General features: G+C 37.8%; 1 protein-coding gene across 1 annotated transcript; it reads right to left on the bottom strand.

The window, feature by feature from the left end:
• Window positions 1-13,944: 13,944 nt before the first annotated feature.
• On the bottom strand, window positions 13,945-22,361 carry VIP (vasoactive intestinal peptide). The gene is made up of 7 exons (XM_004673941.2): window positions 22,201-22,361; window positions 20,923-21,031; window positions 18,955-19,077; window positions 17,985-18,089; window positions 17,168-17,299; window positions 16,349-16,434; window positions 13,945-14,780 (listed from the first exon to the last, which is right to left on the bottom strand). Exons 2-6 carry the CDS (start codon window positions 21,027-21,029, stop codon window positions 16,389-16,391), a joined length of 513 nt encoding a protein of 170 aa, XP_004673998.1. The 5' UTR covers window positions 21,030-21,031; window positions 22,201-22,361; the 3' UTR covers window positions 13,945-14,780; window positions 16,349-16,388.
• Window positions 22,362-24,257: the final 1,896 nt, after the last annotated feature.

Below are 24,257 nucleotides of genomic sequence, written 5' to 3'. Positions count from 1 at the left end.
CGTGGGGATTACAATTGAGAGGGGGAAAAAAATTGTACAAAATGATGTAAAAATAAACTGTTATAAAATAAAATAAAAAATGAAAGCATCCCAGGGCCCTGCCTGGGGGCACAGCAGGTAAAAGCACAGCACTGAGAAACTAAAGCCACTTCAGCATGAATTCAATCCCCGTGTGGGAGGTGACCCACATGGCGCGGCAGACCTCTCCTGTCTTGCCTGCTGCTCCCCTCAGCAGTGCACTTTGTTGATCTGCCTGTTCTGCTCCCTGCTCTGTCTCTGGTGAAGCTTCTCAGTGCCCCTGAGCCTCTGGCCTGTACCCCAGTTCTGGATGCATAAATAAATAAAAAATGAAAGATTTCCACTGGTAGGTTTGTTTAAGGGATGGTTCTGCCTTTGGAAAGAAAAACAGAAGACTCATTCATTAGATTTACATTCACATCTGATAATAGATTTTTCTGTTTTTTCATGTTTCCCTCCCTTATTTTTCTTGGATTTAGCTTCATCACAACACTTGCACATTCCATTGCTCTTCAGTGGCCTTATATTTCTCTGGAATTTCACTACCTATAGTTCTGCTGGAGGGTTTTAATTAAATTAGCTGACCACTCCATCTATGGCACATAATTAAATGCCAAGTTGATAGTTAAAAGTCTTCTCTTGAGCATATTTTCTAAATGGCTTGGTAAACAGATCAAACACAGTGCTCCTTGGTAGAGAATCAGTGATTTAAAAATGTGTTTATCATAAGTGGAATCCAAATCCTCCAAGGATCTGAAAGTCATGTGGTTTAGGGAAATTGTGGCTTTACATATCAGGACATCAGAGCAGAGAGCATAAGGAGCAGCGGAGTTACCATAGAGAACCCTGCTAACATTTGCCTTTCTTTCGTCTTTTCCCTTCTATTCCTTTCTTATTTCTTTCTTCACAAATATCTGGACAAGTATATGCCAGACACTTTTCTAGACCCTGAGGTTACAATAGTGGATAAAACAGATTAATAAACGAGAAATCCTTCTATCACAGGGCTTATATTCTGACATAAAATTCATTCTTTCCCGACTTTCTTATTTTCTAGTAGCAGATATCAGGGATAGAATCAAAGTTTGTGGTGGGGCAGATAATTCAAAACTTCCTGTGTCCATGCTAAACCTGAAGTTTCATTACATTTCCCCAATTTTTTTTTAAAGATTTATTTTATTTGTACATACAGAACTGGGGTACAGGCCAGAGGCTCAGGGGTGGTGAGAGGAGTCACCAGAGACAGTGGGAGAGCAGAACAGGCAGATCGACGAAGTACACTGCTGAGGGGAGCAGCGGGCGGGTCAGGAGAGGTCTGCCGCACCATGTGGTCACCTCCGGGGCAGGCGGGAATCGAACTCATGAGGAAGTGGCTTTAGCTTCTCAGTGCCGTGCTTTAACCCGCTGCGCCACCAGGGAGGGCCGTTTCCCCAACTTTTAATTAAGCATTCATCAAGTCTCAAGACACAAGCGTCCAGCTCAGGAATGAACTGAAATCACATTAAGGGACAGGATTATGATTATGACTGTGAGAACTGAATAAAAACTCAAAATGAGCTCCACTCAAGCATAGGTCAAGCATAGGACCCCAAAGAGCGGTCGTTGGTCATCAGGCGGCTTCAGCTGTGAAAGTGGGAACTGAGCAGCAGAGTGCGGTGGAGAACATGGCTATGACTTGTTTCACATTAAACCGTGGTTTGGCTTATGTTACCCGCTGAACATGGAGTGAAGAACGCCTCGATCCCAACCTGCCTTGGGAAAACCTATTACAATGAGAGCTTTTTTTTTTTTTTTAAGATTTATTTATTTATGCATACAGAACTGGGGTACAGGCCAGAGTGCAGGGGCGGTGAGAGGCTTCACCAGAGACAGAGTGGGGAGCAGACCAGGCTGACTGACGAGGTACACTGCTGAGGGGAGCAGCGGGGGGGGGTCAGGAGAGGTCTGCCGCGCCATGTGGTCACCTCCGGTGAGGGATCGAATTCGTGCTTAAGTGGCTTTAGCTTCTTAATGCTGTGCTTTAACCTGCTGCACCACCAGGGAGGGCCCTAAAATGAGAGCTTTTTAAGAATGAAAAACTACCTGCTTCTTCACCCAAATTGAATCCTTTTAAAAGGAATTTACAGTCTTGACATGCAAGTCTGTTTTTAAATTCATCATAGGAGAGCTTCTTGCCAGACAGTGGAGGTTAACCGAGCAACAAAAATTATGTTCATGGGGGAAAAAAAAGAAAGAAAAAAACAAATGCAGGAGGAGCCCACTACTCCTTTTACTTTGCGTGTTTGCTTTAGAGAACTTTTTAATTTTAAGTAGCTTCTCTTCTTGAAATGAAAAAGAAAAGTGAATCATTTCCAGGAGTGCCCTATTTTATTTTCTTAGCTCTGTACTATTTCTTAATTACAAATGAATACCATCAACACACACAGGATTCGCTCCTTCATTGTTCTGATTCCCTCCTTATATATCCCACAGTCCCCGCCTCTGTACTTTTTCACCCCCTTGTTTGAATATTTAGTCCTGCCAGCAAAAGCATACTCCCTTTCCGGTGCGGTGCAAGAGACCCTTGTTCTTTAAAAGCCAACAATGTTTCTTTCTAGTCCCTCAGTAACCAGTAACCTCCACTCCACAGCTCTCCACACTTTACCCCTGCAAATCAACTAAAATGACCTACATTCCTGACAACATTAGATTATTATTTTCACAACAATATTGCAATTGTTCACCAGCATAGACAGTGGATTGAGTCATGAACACGATTTGAGTCATGAACACCATTAACCAATTTTGCAAGCATCCGAGAGCCTAATTACTTATGATCTGCAAAATTTATGTTCCCTTTAGGCATCATTATATTTTCCTACATGAATAATTTTATAACCCATATTTGAACATGTTCAAACATGTTCATACTTCATTTAATTCGCAATATCTATATTCTCAAATTTACAGAAATACAAATAATGATCATGTGAAATGTTCTCAAAATAAAGAATACTAAGGATCATTCTTTTCAATGAGATTAACTTCATATATTATTGCCAATTTTACAAACAAAAATATATACATGATTTACATAAACTATGAAAATAGTAACATTTGCATATGTAATTATTATTGCTATTGATTCACTAATTTGTTCATAATTTTTAGAATACTTTAAACAGTGTATTGATTTAGATATTAAGCTGTGTGTGTTTACAAAAGACTCTCTCCCTCTCAAATAAGGAAAAAATATTATATATACTCTCTGTAGATGTGTGTTTCTATTTAATTATATATGTAGAAAAAATATACAGAATCCTAAAGGAATGAAGTTTAAGTGTTTTATGCTTATCATTATTAGTTCTTTCCTACTTGAAGATATTACAAAGAGTACCACTAAGAACATACTTGTGCATACATCTTACACTTATAAAACATATGGGCATATATTCTTGTATATAGATTGTCTACGTATATACTATACATACACTGCAAGAGTTCATTTTTATTGTTTCTTTCTAACTAGGGCCTACAGTACAAAGCTCAATAAAAGCAATGACTTTAAGCATCTGTGGCATGTTCTTACTTTTTAAGTGAATGCTTCTAATGTTTTCCCATGGAGAATGACACTTGTCATCGTGTTTTATATGTCACTGATTTTGGACCTGAGAGGCCCCTCAGAGTGGTCCTGAACTGAAATCTTGGCCTGCAAGTTGATGAGAGTATCTCTAAAAATCTTTTTTTGCAACAACTCACATAATTTGAAATAGGGGTTCTGGAAGAAGTAATAGGGTTGTATAATGTTAAGTTATGTGGTCCTTATCTTTGGTGTAGGATGTGATCTATAGTTCTGGATGTGTGAATGTGTTTTCTTTACAAACTACTAAAAAGAAGGCGAGGGGCTAATTGTTCAACTCTGACCCCCATAGCTGCCCCATCTCCTCAGCACCACACTCCCAAGCTGAAACCCGCCTGGTATCCACGTGATGCCAGAGACCCAACAATTCAGGTGTTCCTTGCAGACTATGTGAACTTTCATCAACACAAGTGGGAAATATTTCACTTATATCTACATTCCCAAATAGCCTCAGAGAGTAGTTGGGACAGGTGGGAATATTTGTAGTCTGAAAATCCAGTTATTATTACAATTTTCCTAAATCCTGTGAAGTTTCTTACTTCCCTTCTTATTACAGCTGTTTGGATTTTTTTTTTTGGAGGGGGGGTTGATTGTTGGAAGACTGCCATTAAATATCTGAGAGGATCAACAAAATACTATTCTTTAAGTAGCTATATCAGACAAGGTAGTAATATACAAGAGTTAAATAATTCCTACTTTATATTGTCAGAACACAAAAGCTTGGAATTTGGTCTTTAGTCACTGTGCTACTGATAAGAACACTGAGTTTGGCTCTAGAAAGCATATGTTTCAAATTGCTTTCATGTCCCACTTGTCACATTCATCTATCTTTGTTTTGCTTTGGCTGTAGTCATTATTTTTTTAATTAAAATGACATCACTAAAATGAACTAGAGCAGAAGCTATGCATCTTGAATAATCAAAAATGCCCTAACCATTTTCCATGCTCTTAATCCTGGTTAGAATTTGATACTGGATTCTAAGCTGAATTTTATATTTCACACATGAACACTTTTCGCTGTTAATTTTCTTCCCCCAAAACCTAGTGTTCCCTACCAGTCTTTCTGGCACAGAGAGAAATAGCTAAAGAAATCTGAGAAATCTGAGCGTGACTAGAGATTCACCTGTGTGAACTCTGCTCACTGTGTTTCAAGAGAAAACAGATGCCCTAAGTCAATATTCGCTGTGTCTTAGCTAAACTGGACCAGGAAGAGCTATTTCTGTCCCTGAGTTGATCTGTGGGTTCCCATAATAAGCAACTGATCTTTGCAGTTGGGGATGGACAAGAAATGAACTGTTGACGAAGGCTGAGACAGGCTCTTGAGACCATTCAACCCCCTTTCTGAGCGGGGTGCCAGCAAATGACTAGAAGGTCGTTGTGCCAAGAGAGACCAAGTACAAATGCTGACTCGGACAGCTCCGGAGCGCAGCCTGGCCCTGGGGAAGGGGCCTGATCCGAACATGCTCCTGCTTTAATCCCTCAGTGTTTGATTCCAGAAAGTTAATGTTGATTTTCGTCCAGCCTACATTTTAGATGTGCAATCCAGTTCCTCACATTCATTTTGATGTCCTAAAGATAGTTACTCATGTGTATTCCTGGCAGCAAGACCAGTGTTCTCATACACAACACCTTGATTCAGTGGGGAAAGCCTCTGTTCTTGCAGTCGCTCGGAGCCTAAAACAGGCCCAAATGAGGTCTGCCTCAACACCGCCTCGGCAGATGACACGCGTAGACAGTCATCTTAAACCCAAGACTGAGTTTCTAGGTCCCAATGGGAATATATATGTCTGACTGATCTTTCTCTCTCACATCTCTGGCTATATATATGACCTATAGATAGCTATAGAGTATATATGTATATATGACCTATATATGTATATATAGACATGTGTCTGTCTACATAGATATATGTGAGATACATATTTATAATATATTGTGTATTTATGATATATGTTAAAATTACATTTATAATTTATATATTTATTATATATCTATTTATAGTTATAGAAATTAAAGAAGAGAGAGTTCGTAAAACATTAACCTTTCTACTCCAGAGCCATGGGGGGCCGGACAGTCTGCCCGGCACAAGCACGGGAGGAACAGTGCCACTAATTTTCTGGAGTTGGAGCCAATGTGTGCCATGCATGCTCTCCCACCACAACATTATCCATTGCAGGCTCGGGGTTTACCCCCTGGTATTAGTGTCCCCTGAGAACTATGGGAGACAAACCAAATACTGAATTTCTGCTTTATCATTGGTTCCAATACATATTTTATCATCAGTACCTATGCATATAAAAAAATGTGAATCTTGGCAAAAATTGTGGCTCACCTTCCCCCTATAACTTACATAATGTGACGCATTGGATATTCTTCAATGCAAAAGTGTGACATTGTTACTCAGTTTCAAAATATTTTTCTAGTGATAAGCAACTTGGCAACTATGGTTCATGACTTAGTAAATAACATTCAATTTAGGGAATAAAAGACTCATTTCAGAAAAAGTCATGATATAGTTGCATTGCATTGTTTTATACTAATTCCATCATCATAACCCCTAGTTCTAACTCAGTTTCTGCTGTCAGCTTGTGTTAATCATTCCTCTTTTTCTTTGTGGGTGTCTTTTCTGGCCAATGCCTCTCTAACTAAGCATCAGCTCAATAAGAGCTAAGCTACTCAGTGGAATTTTCTCAGTTCTATTTCATCGGTCTTACCTTCACACCCACACTTAACTTCAGATTTACCCTTTTATGACAAATCCTCTTTACTACATCATCCTGTTGCTCCAAAATGCTGTCTCATTAACCACTACTTAGCTCTACAAAGCTATGGCAAGGCTGTGATTTGTGATCTGGATAAATAATGAGGCAAATGGAAAATATCTTTGGAACAAATGTTAAGATAATCACCTAGTTGTTTCCTTAACAGTAAATTAAATAGAATGCAAATTAGAATATACATTTTGGAATGTATACCTTACCTGTGTGTCTAAGGCCTAATAGAGAGCAAATCTAAGGGACAAGAAGTCTCAGTTGATCTACATGAAATTTCTGTCCCTGGAACAAAAGAGGTTAACATGTAGGTAAGGCAAAAGCAAAGTCCCCAAGTGAATGAACCCACAATTCTATAGAGAACAGATGAGAAAAAGAGAAAAAAGCAAAATTATGGAACCAGGGCGAGTGCCAAGAAAGAGGAAAAGAAAGAGCAAATTGTGTGGGGGAAATGAAAAAAGTGAACGTATGAAAAGAGATGCACCTTGCAAGACCCTTGCAATCACACAGGCAAAAGGGAAGGACCAAGGAAGTATTACCTCTCTAATAGTCGGGGAGAGACGGTCCTTAATAGAAGATTACAGAAGGCAGATGCTTTGAAAATTTCTCGCCCTGTCACTCCTTTCAAGTAATTGCAGCTGCTCCCAGCTAAGCAAGGCATCTGAGTCTGGAGTAGCAAGTAAGACTAGGCAAGTAAATAATTGAGTAAATTTTTTTCAAAAATCTACATTTACTAAAATGTGCAGTTCTGAGGGTTCTTAGGAATTCAGATGCTATTATTATTATAGACTTCTCAGTGTCTACCTTAGAGATAGCCTGTAAGAGCTTCTGTTTCTGGAGCCCAGAAGCAGAGTGCATCTCTTTATGTACTTCATATTCATGTTACTACAGTGGATGGTAATATAGTACTGGGAAGCTTCTTTATTTTTTGCATAGAAGGTGCAGGGTGAGAGAATTCACCTGAGACAGAGGGGAGCAGAAGAGGCAGGTCTTCTGAAATCCACTGCAGAGGGGAGCAGCAGTAGAGACAGGAGAGAGGCTGCACCCTATGTGGGTCAGCTCCTTTGCAAGGGTGAAGGGGTGATAGTGCTGAGACTGAACCTCTAGGCCACCAGGAAGGGCCCCTGGAAGCTTCTTTTACATAAAAATGTGTAGAAGAAAAGATGTAACTTGCTTATTAGACCTGATAAATTCACTTTAATTTTTTTTTTAGATTTATTTATTATGCATACAGAACTGGGGTACAGGTTAGAGGTGCAGGGGCGGTGAGAAGATTCACCAGAGACAGAGTGGGGAGCAGAACAGGCTGACTGACGAAGTACACTGCTGAGGGGAGCAGCGGGCGGGTCAGGAGAGGTCTGCCGCGCCATGTTGATCTCCTCCTGGGCAGGCGGGGATCGAACTCTTGCGGAAGTGGCTTAAGCTTCTTAGTGCTGTGCTTTAACCCGCTGCGCCACCAGGGAGGGCCCTCACTTTAATTCTTATAAAAATGTAAAAATACATATTTGAAACTTGTCACTGCAGAAGTTGAACATATAAATGTGGTTAGCATATGTGGAAATGTTTTTAGAGTGTATTTGTCACATTGGTAACTGAAGATCATGGAAAATGTGCCTGTCATAAAAGAATGTAGTTGTAGTATCACACTGATACATACATTAAAGGAATTAAATATTCTTGAGCAGTTTTTGTAGCTTGGGATATGAATTCATTGATGAATAAAATAGGTGTTTAGTTGTGTTTCACATTGAACTACCATGTTGGGAAAGTAAAATTGAATTTTTTGATATTTATTTTCCCTCCCTTTTTGTCAATTCTTTTTTACTTCAACCTCTTTTAATCAGATACAAGAGTCCTTTTTTTAATTTACCTATGACCCCATTACTATTTTTAATTTATCTCTAATATTTTTTGACATATTAAAAAATCTGATTTTCAGTACCAAAAACAGCATAAGCACAAAATTTGTTATTATTATATACCCACATATTCTGCACTATATACCTGTATGTGATAAAATTATACATTTCAATAACATGAATTGAAAATAATTTCCTCTTGATACAGCTTATAATAGCAAATATCAAAAAGAACTCCATATATCAGCCTTTCTTATTCTTCCTTTTGACTTGATATTAATGGTGTCAAATTATGTCCTATTAAAATTCATAAGTTGAAGTCCTAACTCTCCCTTCCCATTCCCAAGAATGTGACTGTATTTTTTTTTTAAATATTTATTTATTTGTGCATACAGAACTGGGGTTCAGGTCAGAGGCTCAGGAGTGGCGAGAGGCTTCACCAGAGACAGAGCGGGGAGCAGAACAGGCAGATCCACGAAGTACACTGCTGAGGGGAGCAGCGGGCAGGTCAGGAGAGGTCTGCCGCGCCATGTGGTCACCTCCGGGGCAGGCGGGGATTGAACTCATGCGGAAACGGCTTTAGATTCTCAGTGCTGCGCTTTAACCCGCTGCGCCACCAGGGAGGGCCGAATGTGACTGTATTTTAAGGGTAGGGTGCTTGAAGATATAGTTAAAACAAGGTGAGTTGGAATTTTTGCCAAGATTCACATTTTTTGTATGCATAAGGGCAAACAGAGGCTGCAGTGGGTAATGTCGTGGCACACACTGGCTCCAACTCGAGAGAATTAGTGACACTGCTCCTCTGTGTTTGTGCCCAACAGAATGGCTCCTAGTTCAACATGACCAGTGAATCCTCCTAGGAAGGGAATTTGGACAGTAACCAGCACATGGGAGGAAGCAAGACCATGTGAACGCACGGTTCGTCCCAACCCTACCAAGAGCTTGCTTTTGAATCTCTTACCTCCACTACAACGAAACGTTACATTTCTATTGTTTGATCACCTAGTCTCTGGTTGTTTCTTATGGCTGCCCTAGAAAACTAAGAGAAATGAATTCCTTTAAACATCTCAATGTAGATTGTTTCCGCACTTTTTACATTGTCTTTCCCATTTCCCAATTTTTTCATGAGGTTCAGTTTTGATTGAAGTGCTTACATTTTTCTGTGAGATGCCAGGAAGAAATTTCCAAGTAGAAGCAATAACTAGGCTCTCGCCCAGATGCAGGACTCTGTGTGGCCTGGGGGCAGACCACTGCAGCCGGCTGTGCCTTGGCTCTGCCTTGAGGCCCACGGCTGTCCTGTGGACACACACTCCAGTGCCATACCCCGGCCCCCCAAAGAGATTGCAATATTCAGACCACTCAGGGCTCTCTTTTTCTTAACTCTTTCATATGGAATTGTATTGCACAACTCTTGCCACTAAATTAGTGCTATCTAGAGAAGAGGCAGACACATTAATGGACTCAATTTCCCCTTAGGAACCTGAAGAGCTAGAGACGTGTCATTTTTGGAGTGTCGATTTTCTGTGCAAAGGAAGCAATTAGATATTATTTTTAGGCTTGTAAACTATGGTCTTTGATATTTTAGGGGGCATTATGTTGAATTCAGATGGACAAGAATACAGACACTTTTTATAAAACAAATTCATTTGCTCCTCAGGTCCCTCCTACATTGGACTATGAGAGCATCATCTCAGGTAATTTATAATCAATGTAGTCTTTTCTGGGTTTTCCTCAGGATGTCTAGGTTTTGCATTTCTCCCTAGGGTGACACTGAAAGTCATGTTAATTTCAGTCATTTCTATACCAACCTTCCCTACATCAATGAAGGTCAGACTCTTGTTGTATTATACCTGGAATGGGGTGATTGTATTCATTGCCTGTGGTTGCAAAACTAGTTACCCCAATCCTGGAGGCTTAAAGCAATGCAAAATTATTTTACAGTTCCAGCTGTCAGAAATCCCATATTTAAAAGACTTGCGGTTTCATTGGACTACTTGTAGTTTCATTGGGCTAGGATCTGGCAAATTTCTCTCTGCAATGATTCCCAGTCATGTCTGCAAAGCCTCTGGCCATGTAAGGTAACACTCATAGGCTTCAGGGGTCAAGACAACTTGAGGGACCATTATCTGCCCATCATTGTGATGTGGCAAGATCACATTCATAAGATATGAAATCCTACGGCATCAGTTAATGTTGCAAAAAAATATTCCACCCACCACAGAGTAAACCGAAATCTATTATTTGCTAATAACGGTTCTGCAGTTATTAAAATGTAATTCCACTACAAAGAGAGATTGCGTTGATAATTTTGCATTAATTTACAATTATAAATCAGGATAAAAATGGAAGTTTCCCTTTACTTAAGTTAATCACAAAGCCTCAGGAAGGACTCCACTCAGTAACCAAAGTTGAAATGAAAGTCACGTAAGACATTCAGACACATCTTTTATATTTTAAATTCTTTTTAATCCAGAAGAAAACATCTTTCGAGATTGTCATTTTAAAATTTATTGCAAAAAAAAAAAAAACTCTTAACTATTGTTTCTGACACAATAAGTTGAAATGTTCAATGATTGGCATTTCTATCCTGAACTACCTTTGAAACACACACACACAACCCTCAGAAGTTTCAGCTCAACAGAACTCAGAGCGAAGCCTTAATTTATTGTAGCAAAGGGTGTGCAGGGAATGAGAACAAGGCAGGAGGGAAGGGAAAACTGGAAAGTGAAGTTTCCAGGAGGAAGGAAATTACAGGCCGTGCTGACGTGGAAAGGGCGCAGCATTGCCAAGGAAACCTCCATGGCTGGGCAGATTCTGTCCGTTTCTAGACAGACGAGGTTCTAAAGAGAAGGATGGATGCAGAGGGCGAAGGAGGGTGAAGTCGATGTTCACAAATCAGAGCCTCCTGCAGCACAGCCAAGTCATCCATGCCGGCAAGACACAGCAAGACGTTCCGGGTGGCTCTGGGACGGTGAAATAGACAAGGCAGCCCTAACCCAAGTCCCTCTGAGTCTGGCCTTCAGAGACAAGGTTCTTACAGAGGAAACAAAGTTAAAAAGAGATCATTAGTACAGGCCCTTATCCAGTCTTGGGGCTGTTCTCATGTAAAAAAGAAGTTTGGAGGGCCCTCCCTGGCACAACAAGTTAGGGCGCAGCACTGCAAGTGAGCTGCAGCAGCATTAGTGCGAGTTCGATCCCCAGCCCCAGAGGTGACCCACATGGCGCAGCAGACTTCTCCTGACCTGCCCACTGCACCTCTCCGCAGTGTACTTTGTTGATCTGCCTGTTCTGCTCCCCACTCTGTCTCTGGTGAAGCCTCTCACCACCCCTGCACCTCTGGCTTGTAGCCAGTTCTGTATGCATAAATAAATAAATCTTTAAAAAAAGAATCTAGAGACAAATGTGGATCAGAACACCATTGCGCAAAGACCAAGCAGAGATAGTGATGCTTCCCCAGGTAAAGTTGAGCAGCAACCACTGGGAGGCAGAGAAGAGCCATGGCATAGCCCCTCACTGGGCACAAGAGCCAGGCACGCCTGCAGCGCCTCGACCTCAGACTTCTGCCTCCCGACACTGAGGCAGTAAATTTCTGCTGGTTAAGCCCCCAAGATTGCAGTTCCTGTTAAGGCAGCACTGGGATACAGTCACCCAGGGACATGGTGACGGTCTCTTGTGGCTACTTGCAGAACCTTAGAGAGCGCATCAACTTATGCATTGAAACCCCGTCTCACCTGTTTATCTCCAGTCTGTCATCTCCTCAGGACTCCATACAGGTATCTGCTAAGCCTCACAAAGTCACCTTCAACATGTCCAAAACTACCCTCCTGGTCTACCATGGTGCCCCCTCCTCCCACCCCCTCAGCCTTCTCCCTGTCAGGCACCAGCAATGCAGCCTTCGGGTCTCCCAGGTGATTCACTTGGAATCAATCTTAACTTTTCTCTTACATGTCTTCAGCTTAGTAGCACATTTTTGCCTCTGCTTTCAGGACCTACTGAGAGGCCCGGCACACCACCTGTGCCGCTAGTTCAGGCACCCGCCATCTCTCCCCTGATTTGTAGCAGCAGCCTCTTCCCTTGTCTCCCTCCTTCTGCCCTTACAACCTCTTCACGCTGTCCCCAGTGAAGCAACCAAAACGATCCCGTTGAAATGCAGTCCAGCCCATGCCCCAACGTCGTTCAAAACTCTGCGCTGTCTCTACTCGTTCCTTGGGTGCTTACAGTGGCCCGGGAAGCCCCACAAGGTGCACCCCATCCTTGGGTGCTCCTAGGCAGCACCTCCTAATCGGCCCGGGGCCACTCACACTGCTCCAGCCTGTCACCCACCCTCGTGTCTGTGTTCTCATATGTGCCAGGTGCTTCCCTCACTGGCACCAGCTGTGCCCTCAGGCCAGGACAGTCATCTGTCAGGTAGCTACATTGCGTATCAGCTACTCGCTAAGTACTTCCTGAAGGAACAAGGCGTGTAAATCTTTTTACATTAATAAGGTCAGATTTAGCCTCTTCAGCTTCACATTCACACTACAATTATGTCCCCAATTGATCTTCAAAAGCTCCTTACATTCAAATAACATCTCCAAGTTTTCTGTTTTCACTGTAGTGCCCTTCACAAATATTAAATAATTTGTGGACTTGGAGATGAACAAATAATACTCTTAGCCCAATTCAGTTCAACTTCTGTAAACTGCTGCGTAACTGTAACTCTTTAGACTGCTCAGGGCTTGTTCAGTCATTTGCTTTAAAAGCAGCACACCTTTGTGTGATGATGTAGATGATTCTTGATTAACCGTTGAAGTCAGTTTGATTCTCCCTGTCATTTCTCTAAGCTGGTTGATGTGAATTTAAGATCCATAACCTGAGGTTCACAAAACAATAATACAAACAACAAATCTTTACAGATATTTATACTTTTGGTTTGGTTTATTGATGGAGCCCTTGTTCTTAGCTGGGCACATGGCCATTCAAGAAAAAAAATCCTGCCCACTTGTGCAAATGATTGTGTCTCTAAGACTGTTCTGTTCTATTCAAGGAGATGCTATTATATCAGTATATACTCCATGTTTCCTTTGCATTCATGTTCCTTTCTTTTTTCATCCTGATACCTGGAATGCATACAGGATAGCTGGAACACCAGCTGCAATTTTGTATCAAGAAGAGAAGGACAGAGGAGAGGGGTGAGCTGAGAGGGGGTTAGGTCACTGAGAACTTAATAGAGCAGAATCATTACGCTAACCATTTTACTTCTGCTCTTTGTGAGAAAGAAATTTCTTTTTATGTCACTGTTACTTTCAGACTTACACACAAAGATAATTCTCTCTCAAATATCACAAAACTTCAGTGTCTTGAATTTAGAGCTAAAACAATTTGCTGATACATCATTTAAAGAATAGAAACAGGGCCCTCCCTGGTGGCGCAGCGGGTTAAAGCACAGCACTAAGAAGCTTAAGCCACTTCCGCATGAGTTGTATCCCCGCCTGCCCCGGAGGTGACCACATGGTCCTCTCCTGACCTGCCCGCTGCTCCCCTCAGCAGTGTACTTCGTCAATCTGACTGTTCTGCTCCCTGCTCTGTCCCTGGTGAATCCTCTCACCCTCCACATTTCTGGCCTATACCCCAGTTCTGTATGAATAAATAAAAAATCTTTTTAAAAAGAATAGAAACGATAGAAAGTATATGCAATGATAATCAAAGATCTTTATTTTCTATGTTTAAGTTTTCACAATCATTTTTGAAAAATAGTTGTCTCCAAATGTACTTTCACCGAAAAAGTCTGGTTTGACCCAAGCATTATTCTAGCGACTATGGAAAAAAAAATATTATTGGAAAAAATAAAGATCCACTCAGTTTACATGTGACACCTGCTTAACACAAGCATAAAGGAAAGTCCCAATATCAGAAGTAGAAGTCATTCTCATTAACTAAAACCTTAGATCAGACGAGTCTTTGGCATTTAGAGATCCAAATTTGAAGGATTTTTAAACCATATTCACAATCAAGGATGTCTAGTAATTTGGAAAGGCATAGCATTTTCTAAAAGTTTTTTTTAAAGACTGCCTTTAGCTCCCTGTTGGTATTCTTTTAGACATTTTGAGATTTATTTAACACAGTACTCAATCTGCTTAATATTCAAATATAGACACACTGATTATCTGCTCTGCTCTTCTGAATAGTTAAGTACATGCTATAAATAAACACATTAATTTTGCTCTATTGCTACCCTTTCCAAAAGCCTCATGTAATTGGAATTAATCAAGTATTTACTTATCATTAAATATGTTTCTTTAGAAAGGATACATAGAATATGAAATTACAGGACTTTCATGACTTACAGACAATTTTTAGAACTCTCAAGTAATATTTACAATGTAAACATCACAGTTATTACATTAGAATAAAATGTCACAACATTCACAACACAATATACTTTATTTGGTTTTGATATTAAAGTTGTTTTCTTGAATTACTGATGTAGAACTCAAAATATAATTGTTTTGCCTATAGTTTTCCTTCAAAATTCTGAAAAACAAAAAAAAATGTTTTAAGCATAAAAGCATTTTTATTTACAGCATCTTAGCTTTCTTTACTTGTCTATTAAAAAAAATACCTATTTCTGTTTGTGAGCGAGGACCATGTTTCCATCTATCTCCCTCTCTAATTAGTCCTAAATGGTTTCCCATTTGTAATTGACTCACAGGATTTCTTGTTAAAAGAATTTGCCCAAAGTTACCCATTGAAATAAGAAAATAATGAAAGCTGGGATCTTGTAAATAATCTTACAGCTGACAAGGGACAGAATAACTCCCCCTTCCATGTTAGTGCCTAATGTATTTCCCAATTTAATGGAGAGACTTCTTTTGATTTGTCTAAAATCTGTAAGTGATGAACTTTCTTCTCTGGGTCTCTGAAATGTCTCCGCATGATGAGCAATGCGTGTGAGGTGCCCCAAACACACATCTCTCTTGCATGAAGGGTAATCGGGGCACAAAAGCAGCCAGTGGTCCTGTCCACTCTTACTGGCGCTCATGCTCTGGGAACTGAAATAAGACACTGAATTGCTTCCACCCGAGCCTGGCTGTGATTTAGTCTCCTATTACTGGAGGTTGTATTCCGGCTTTATGAGTAAATTCCGGCTAAATGAGTAAATTCCGGCTAAATGAGTAAATTCCGGTTGTATTCCGGTTTTATGAGTAAATTTTCCGTAGGCAGCCGCACCCCACCATGGCCTGTGTTGTCTGTGCGGCCTCAGGCTTGTGCAGCTGAGTGCCAGCAACTGCATAGACCACAAATCCAGAAGTACTTGTGCTTTAGTCCTTTAGAGAGAAAGTTTGCCAGCTTCTGATAGATGCCATCAGACATAGAATCTCTTTATGCACTTGTCTTAACATTGTAAAACATGTTTTTATGAATTATTGTGGCAACTAATGCAATTCCAGGAAAGAAATGTGTCTTTATCCATGTTTACATAAAAACAAGCTTCATATTACACAAAAGAAGCCATATATTCCTTTTCTGTCTGCTCAAAAAATATTTTCCCATGAACACTATTGGGATGATTGTGCCTACACTCAATGAACAGGTAAAAAAAATAATAATAAGTTGGATTCAATTTTTTTGCTACATAAGTTCAACATGTTTCAAGGAATGCCATGGGGTCCTGTGTGCCTCCAGATTTTTATAACAAGCTTGCTGGCATTTCACTGAACTTGAATTAGATGAGATGTTAATAGTCAATCAGGGGATAAAACCTTACAATGATAAAAGCAAAATGGCTGCCTTCTCAAACAGAAGGCCAGTTTTTCTTAGAAGGGTGAGTCAGTCTCCTCTGTTTTATATCTCAAATGAAAGACAGGAAAAAATCAGAGAAACTAGGAGTATCATCTGATACCAAACTGCGATCTCTCCCTGTTATGTGACAGGAACAATGTGTAAGTCATTCGAAGCTGTTAGATGAGTGTGGGGGTTATTTCAGGCCTTAGATGAGGTCACGATGACACCTGTGAGCTCTGATTTAGTCTTTCCAAGAGACTCTTACTTACTTAGATAACTGTAGTAATAATATAATCAAAATGCACAGATATACCCACCATTGAGAAGTTGGTGGCAACTGCCCAAAGAGCTTTTTCATCATTTTTCTAACTCTTCAGGAAAGTCAAGTGATTCTCCCTCACTGCTGTGGATCAGAAACAGAAATCACTACATTAACATTCTTAGATGAGAAAGTTTCTGAAGAAATGATGCTGTGCGGCTGGGCTGTGAAGTGTGCTAGTGGCTATGTGATTATCTTTGGGGTTAGCTATTATTTATGAATTTTCCTCATTTAAAGGGAGGAATTCACTCAAAGAGAATTGTCCTTAATACTCACCATGTAAATAAAATTAGAATAAAAACAATACCCACTTCTATTCATTTTGTTCCAAATTCACACAACATAGTGAGACATAGGTTTTACAGAAACTAAGACAGAACTCATGAATTAATTTAGGAAAATAATATGCTTATTATGGGAATCCCAGCTGGGATTTCTAATTGTTAATTGACTATACTTTATATGTTTTAGAACTAGCATTTCTGGTAAAACCTTCCCCCAGGCGAGTTGCCTTCATAATCATCATTTTTAATTGTGCAGGCACAATAGACCAACTACAGAAACTCTTTTAAATTAAAACCAACAACAAAAAATAGCAATGACTACAGCTATGCCCTGGGGACACAAATTTCCTGTCAGTTGGTTTTGGATAAAGCCCAGATGTGAATATCTGACAGATTTTCTAGGGTAATCTCATTTAGCCTAGGTGAAGAATTACTATTTTATAGAGCACAGAGAAATAGAAAGTGTGTCTCCACACTTTCTATTTTGTAAGTCACTTATAATTTCCATTTTGGCAAGTTCTCTGTTTTTTTACCTCCTCTTTCCATTCAGAATTGAGTTCAGGTATTTCTTTACAGCCATTTGTTTCCGAAGACGGGTATAGTTGTCAGTGAAGACTGCATCTGAGTGGCGTTTGATTGGTCTCTGGTCTTCTGAGATGTTATTGCTAAGGAATGGGAGGAAAAAACATCAAAATTTTAAGAAGAAATAGAGATCCTAATTTCTTTGGTGTCAGATGAAAAGGAGATAGTACTCAATTCTTTTTTGATCACAAAAAATTGCATGAAGAATGCATCTTATCCCAAAGTTAAATGAGTAAGAAATAATCCAACATGATTTGGCACTTACAGGGAGTGACTTAAGACACATTTGGTACTAATGAAGCAAAGAGTTTATTGAAAAACGAAAAGAGAACACTTGGTTGTGTTCTGCCATTAGGATTTCTTTAAAGATAAAAGCTTCTTTAGCACCTATGTCTCCTGACAGAGTCAGCCAAGTAGTCAGTCAGTGACCATTCAGAGAATCTTCCAGAACTAGATTTGAGCTGGAAGTAGAAATCAAGCACTATGGTTAACCTTAAAATTTGCTTCAGGTTATACTATGCCTTATTTATTTATTTATTTATTACTTTGTCTAGTTCAATTTGATTGCAGATTTATAAATGACTATTTAAAGAAAAATATTTGTCTTGAGCCAGTGGGTATGACATTACTAGAAAGCCTTATTTCCTTTATTCATAGACCTGGTGTATTTTATTCTAGAATATAAATTATTTAAAATAAACAGTGAACATATAATTTGTAGATTAAATATCACTAGTATGTTTTTAAAAAGTCATAAATTCTGCTTACTTAACTCGCTTTCCAACTAGGGACTCAAGATACTTTTTGGCAGAAAGTTGACCCAACAGTCGACTGTAGTCACTGGTGAAAACCCCGTCAGCATGCCTTGCATTCCTGAAACAAGGAGAAGCTAGTCACTATTCTATAAATTATTGGGTTCACTAAGCAAGAATGAAACTTAATTCCAAAGCTCCTCATATACATTTAAACCCTGACAAGTAAATAACCTAGGAAGAAATATTTGCTAGTCACTTAATATCAAGATTTTTTTCTGTATTTCCACCCCCAATTTGAAAATTTAATAGAAATTTCCTTTCTTAGCAGTCTATCCCAATATTAAATACATAAAACGAATTCTTCTCTAAGAAATATTGTTGGGAAATATATTTAAATTAGTTCCTATTTATTTTTTATGGAAATTTTTCTATCCTGAGTAGAGATACATAAAAGGGGGAAAATTCTCTAATTTGAGCAGAAAATCTATTGTTATTTCTCCTACCAAAATATTTGTAAACAAAGTCCCTTAAGAGAGAGAGGGGCTTAGGGTCCGTCAAAGAACTTTTCCATTTAAATAAGGATTTTTTTTTAAGTACACTTTGTTTTTAAGTACAGAGTTGCTCTGTTCTACTTGAAGGCCACTCTAGATAAATGGTTCTGAAATAATCATCGCCTATTACTGGAGCCCTTTTCTTCATGTAGAGGTGAAACTCTTGCCTTAGAACTTTCTCCATCGTGGAATCCTAACCAGTGTAGTTTTACTAGAATTGAAAAGGTTTCTGATGTTGAAATGTCTCACAGTGGAATGTAAGTGAATGATTTGCTCATTCCAACCTGTTGCATCTTCACTCCACGAAAATCCTGGAGAGCTAAAAACCTACAGTGTTTTGTTATAGGAAAGGTTTTGTGGTAAGACTAAAATTGGACATTTATATTTCAAAATAAATTTTTCTAGAATAAAACTCAACTGAAATAAACTCACCTGGATACATCATAATAGGGTGTGTCATTTTCAGCTAGTGCATTTTGCAGGAACTCAGTGTCTTCTTTTAGTGACACTTGATCAGGTTCATTTGCTCCTTCAAATTGCATTCTGTCACCCAGTCTATTAGGAAAGGACATAATAGGAGATAATACATTCCTTTCTCAGAAGGTTGTCTTATGGCTTTACAGTTATTTCAAATAAGATAGTCAAAATCTTGGGAAATATTACCTAGCCACACTATATTGGATTTAATTCCTTCTATGGTTTATAAATATAAGTGAATATTTAATTATTCCATAGATGTCACATAAATTTTCAAAGCTGTGTCCATATACCAAGCATAAGTGCCATGTATGGTCTCCTAACAGAGCATGAAGCAAAATATGCTTCTTTGCAGAAGATTCATTTTGCTAAGTTCACTTTCACAGTGAAAGATTTTATATAAAAGAAACTTCAAAAATTTTTCATATTTAATAAGAAAACAGAACAATTCATATACTTGCTGATATTTAGTATCATTTGTTTCAAATATTTCTCAAGAGATGACTATTAATTGCTTTTCTTTCTCTAGGTCCTAAACTTCATCTCAAAATTCATTTAGTGTGATATATTCCTTTGTACTAAGCAAGACCAAAGAATCTACCTCTGAGTTGCTATTCAAATTCAGCAAATTTTGAAAGGACTTTCTACTTCTAATCTTATATATAAATAAATAATAAATGTGCACAATGCTTTATTAGAAGACTATGAACAGTCACATTTGTACATAGACTGTGACTGTTTTTGTATATGTGTACATATTCTGAATACTGGCGCATATAACAATTATACATATGTACATTTTCAGATAGATAAACCTCCAACAATTGTGGAGACTCTGGGGTATCTTCTGTGTTATTGTAGAATTTCTAATAAACAAGGAGCAGACCTCTCTAAGTAAAGAACCTGGCAGTCAGTATAAGATTTAGCACTCTTGTGATTATTCATCTGTTGTGATATAACCATTCAGATAGAATTATTCCATTTGATTAACAGAGCACTTAAGTTCTAGCTTAAGCAGATTTCATAGAGCGCTAGCCACTAAGAGATTTATGTTTACCTAAATCAAAAAATCAGGAATGGAAAAATCAGCAAAGAAATGATTATTTTCCCTTAAAGTAGTGCCTGTAAACCAGGAGAAAAGATCAAACTAATGTAGTTTTCACCTACTGTTTACTTCTTTTTATATATATAATAGTTTATTTTTACATCATTTTGTGCATTTTTCCATCTCAGTTGTAATCCCCTTGGGCTTCCCATCAGCAAATCACCCATGTGCCATCACCAACTGTTTACTTTTTAAGAGTACATTTATTTTTCCCTGGATAAAGTGTTGTGTATGAACTGTGTTACATGAAGAATTTGAAATATAAAATGCAATATAGAGAGAATGGTAGGTGAGTATTTATTTGTTAAAACCAAGTGCATTCAAATTCATTAAGAGACAGTGTCTCAGTAGGTCAGTTATCTCACAATTTTTAATACTGATAAATTGATTCATGCTAGGTAGATTTTTGAGTAACATTACTTTATACATTTACAAATCAATAATTAACCTTATTACGACTTACTAATTAATCTTAAAACTGAACTGAGTTAATACCGAACATCTGTTTTTCAACAGAGACTGAAATAAGCTGAGATGACAATACCTAAAAGTTTACTGTTTATCTAAAACTGGGTTTGAATGAAAGAAAATTCATATCTCCCTTGCATCTCACTTGGAAAAGTGATGAACCATATCCACAAACCTAGGTTCTCATCATCAACATCTTCTCATGGATTTGAGAATTCAGACTAATTAAGCATTATGTTTTTTTTTTAAAAAAAGCATCTAAAATTTGAATGGTCCAATATAAGATATAGGAAATTCCTGTATTGATGACGAAGAAGTGTGTCTAAGTGACTGCTGGAAAGAGAATTTACCTGAGAGCAGAAGGCACTCCAAAAAGAGGCCACGCCAGTGTTTGGGAGAAGAACATGATGGAAAGTGTCAGGAGCAGGAGTAGCTGGGACTTACTTCTGTTTTCCATCTCTGCACCTCAAAAGATAATCAAGTCAGCTTTTCTCATCACAAGTATCACCAACAAAGTAATTCTGAGTGTCTCACAGCAAATTCTAAAATCTTGTTCAGAATTGATTAAAAAAAGGAACTTTCTTGTAGAAAAGCAGGAGCTTTAATAAGATTTCTTTTAACACAAGAAGATTTTTCTTGGTGACAAGTGCTTGCATATAAATTAGAATCCTTTCACCTAACCCAAGTTTACAGTGAAGACCACACCTGTGCCAGAATGAGTTGTGTGGTAAGCCTCCTTTTATCAGAGTTGTGCCATTCAAATCTTTACTAAGGAAACTGCTTCAAAGAAATCACTGTCTCTTAACTTTTAAGTTTTTAATATCTAATTAATAGAAAACCAGAGTATCATCTAGGTAGTAATGTATGTATACTCAATGTATACATACTCAATGTATGTATACTCAAAACAGTACACAATTATTTTGTATATAGTATATATCCACTTTTCTTATTTTAATTCTAGATTTTATGGGAACTTATTTCCTCCAACCTGGGTTTTAAAAACTTAAGTCAATGAAAATTAAAGCCAAACATTATTAAATCACGTGTTACAATTGTTTTTGACATGAAAGGAAAATATATTTTAAATAATGTCTATGTATTGTTGCTATGTTTCCCATCTCTTCCATTTGTAATAAAATATTATAATTTTATTTCTCAGTATTTTGTAAACAGAAAACTAGAAGTTTAGGATATGTTTTTCTTGCAGTCTATAGAATGACAGCGTTTCAACTTAAAGAAAATAAATGCTTCCTAGGTTCATGTAATGTAACCAGCATGTGAAATAGAAAGACCAGCACTTAAAACTAACTTAAGAACTTCAAAAACCAATGTACCCACTGAAAATTTCAATCAAAAATGTACACAACAGTGAAAAAAAACATTGTATTTTTTAAAGTTTTAAGTAAAAAGTAGGAAGCATAAAGCACCTTTCAAATAAAATAATTCAGAAAATCCAAGTTGAGGCTTTTCTATACTTACCAGGTGACTTGAGATATGTGTCCTTTTGAGTAAAGACAGAACACTGTAGAATTATTTTTAAAAGAGAGAAAATTTCAGTATTCCCTGAGAAAACTTACAGAAGAAAGGGAAGAAAAAATAAGAAAATGGTGATTTTCTTCACTTACCTTGCTGAGTAGTGTTACCTTAGGAGCTTTCTATAGAGGTGTGTGGGAGCTGTCCCAGGTGCTGAACTCCTGTGAGGCAGAGAAAGACTCCACCCGTCCTCTGCCTTTAGAGCTGAACTAGAACTTGGTAATAGCTATGAGTTGGCTATTGTTGCAGCCAACTGCTTTTCACTCTACCCTGACCAGCATTTCAAAGCCCATCATTTTATAGGGCTTATACTTAGGGCTGAGCAATCACAAAGCACCCCGAAAGACGTCACAGTAGTACTCCCACAGGATGAACAAGGCTTACAATTCTTGTTTAATTGTCATTATGTCTGATTTGTATAAATTTATAGTGAGTAACATTAAGCCATAAGACATAGAAAGGAGATTTATTTTTATTTAAACAACAAGAGGTACTAAGTTTAATGTGCAATGTTTTAACCTGAAATTAGAAGTCATGAAGCAAAAGAATGGTTGGTATTATATTGAAGGCTGCTGGAGTACCTTCAGAAAATAAGAATTTTATGTGCAGGAACAGATGCAGAAAACAAAAAACACCTTATTCATTATGCTTTCAAATGTGTAACTCTCCATTACCACACAGCATCAGTTCTTCTAGTGCTTTAAAAAAATTATATGCTGTTCATGTAGAACCTTATTTAATCTTTCTTGAGATCTATCCTAATTTTAAAAGCATCTAGAAATCATTGCCTATCTTTTTATTATTAACTTCCCTTTAACTTAAATCTAATCTTAAGATGAATGTTTCAGAAGGATTTTAATATTCACAGTGTAATAGTTGAAGTAGTACTGCTATGCAAATTTCCATAAAATGTCATAACTCCCAATGTACTTTCACATACATGATCTCAAATAATTGAAAATAAATAATTGAATGCATACCTAAATGAATTAAATTTTTTACACATTCTGAAAGTTGTGCTCATCATTTTTATAAAGGCTGGCACTCTGTAGAATTACTTTGTGTCTTTTGTCCATCCCTAGACACACACCCACAGATTGTGATTTCATCAAACACAGTCAGTTGGCAACTGGACTCAAAAGTATTAGTTGCAAAGCATTTATGGAATAATTTGGTAAATATTTAACTTTTATTCATGTGGTTTTCAAGTTTAAGAAGTCTGGCATATACTCAGTCAGAGTTTAGGGTGAAAATGCAGCCACATAAGCAGCTTCATTGACAGCAAAATAAATTACCATTTTTCCTTGTATTATTTTATATTTTCCTATGTGTTTATCCTTTTATATTTTTGTTCATGTTTCTCAAGGAAGAATGTCTCTAAATTCCCTTTCTCCTATTTTTGAGATTTTTCTATCCATTTGCTTCATTCAAAGTCAAACTGATCCAGTAAAAGAATATCCTGCTATGCTTAATCGTATTTTCTAATCCAGTTACAAGAAAAATTAAATGAATTAAATCTCAAAATGTCTGGAAATTTGTTTCGCAGTTGACAGTTCTGACTGAAGCCAGAGTTCCTGTGGCTTAATTCCAGGAAATCTTTTTTTACCTGATTATTACAAACTAGAGATTGAATTCATATTGAATTTTTTTAACCTGAGCTTTTCGTCACCCAATTTTCAATGAAGCAATTTTAGTGAAGAACAACAAGGAGTGTTGACTGAGAGTCATAGACAAACCAAACTTGAAAAGATGAGCAGAAAAAAGAAAAGACAAAGACATAAAAGTTGATTATTACTTCCTCTAGAGAAGAATGTAGTATCCAAGTATCCACAAAGAATAACAGTAGATGCTTCCATTGGTAAAGATAGTTTCTTTCCTATTATAATAACAAAACACAAAAATAAAAAGAAATAATTCAATTTTATTACCTGTGAATAAAAATAAAGTAAATCCAAGAACTGAGTTTTTTACTAAGAATTTAAACTAGAATGCAAAACTGAAATCCAAAATGGGACCACAGCACCATCTGCAGGTTCAAATTTTTAATTCACAGATTATTTTAAAAAATAATGTTTCCTCTCTCTTTTGAAGAAAACACACACACGCACCAGAGACCCATTACTCACTAAATTATGGATGTTTCTAGAAG

The sequence above is a fragment of the Condylura cristata genome, unplaced genomic scaffold (genome assembly GCF_000260355.1).
Source record: "Condylura cristata isolate star-nosed mole 26May11 unplaced genomic scaffold, ConCri1.0 scaffold00001, whole genome shotgun sequence".
NCBI classification, from domain to species: domain Eukaryota; kingdom Metazoa; phylum Chordata; class Mammalia; order Eulipotyphla; family Talpidae; genus Condylura; species Condylura cristata.
Note: the sequence above shows the minus strand (reverse complement) of the source record. Positions and strands in the feature narration are given on the sequence as shown.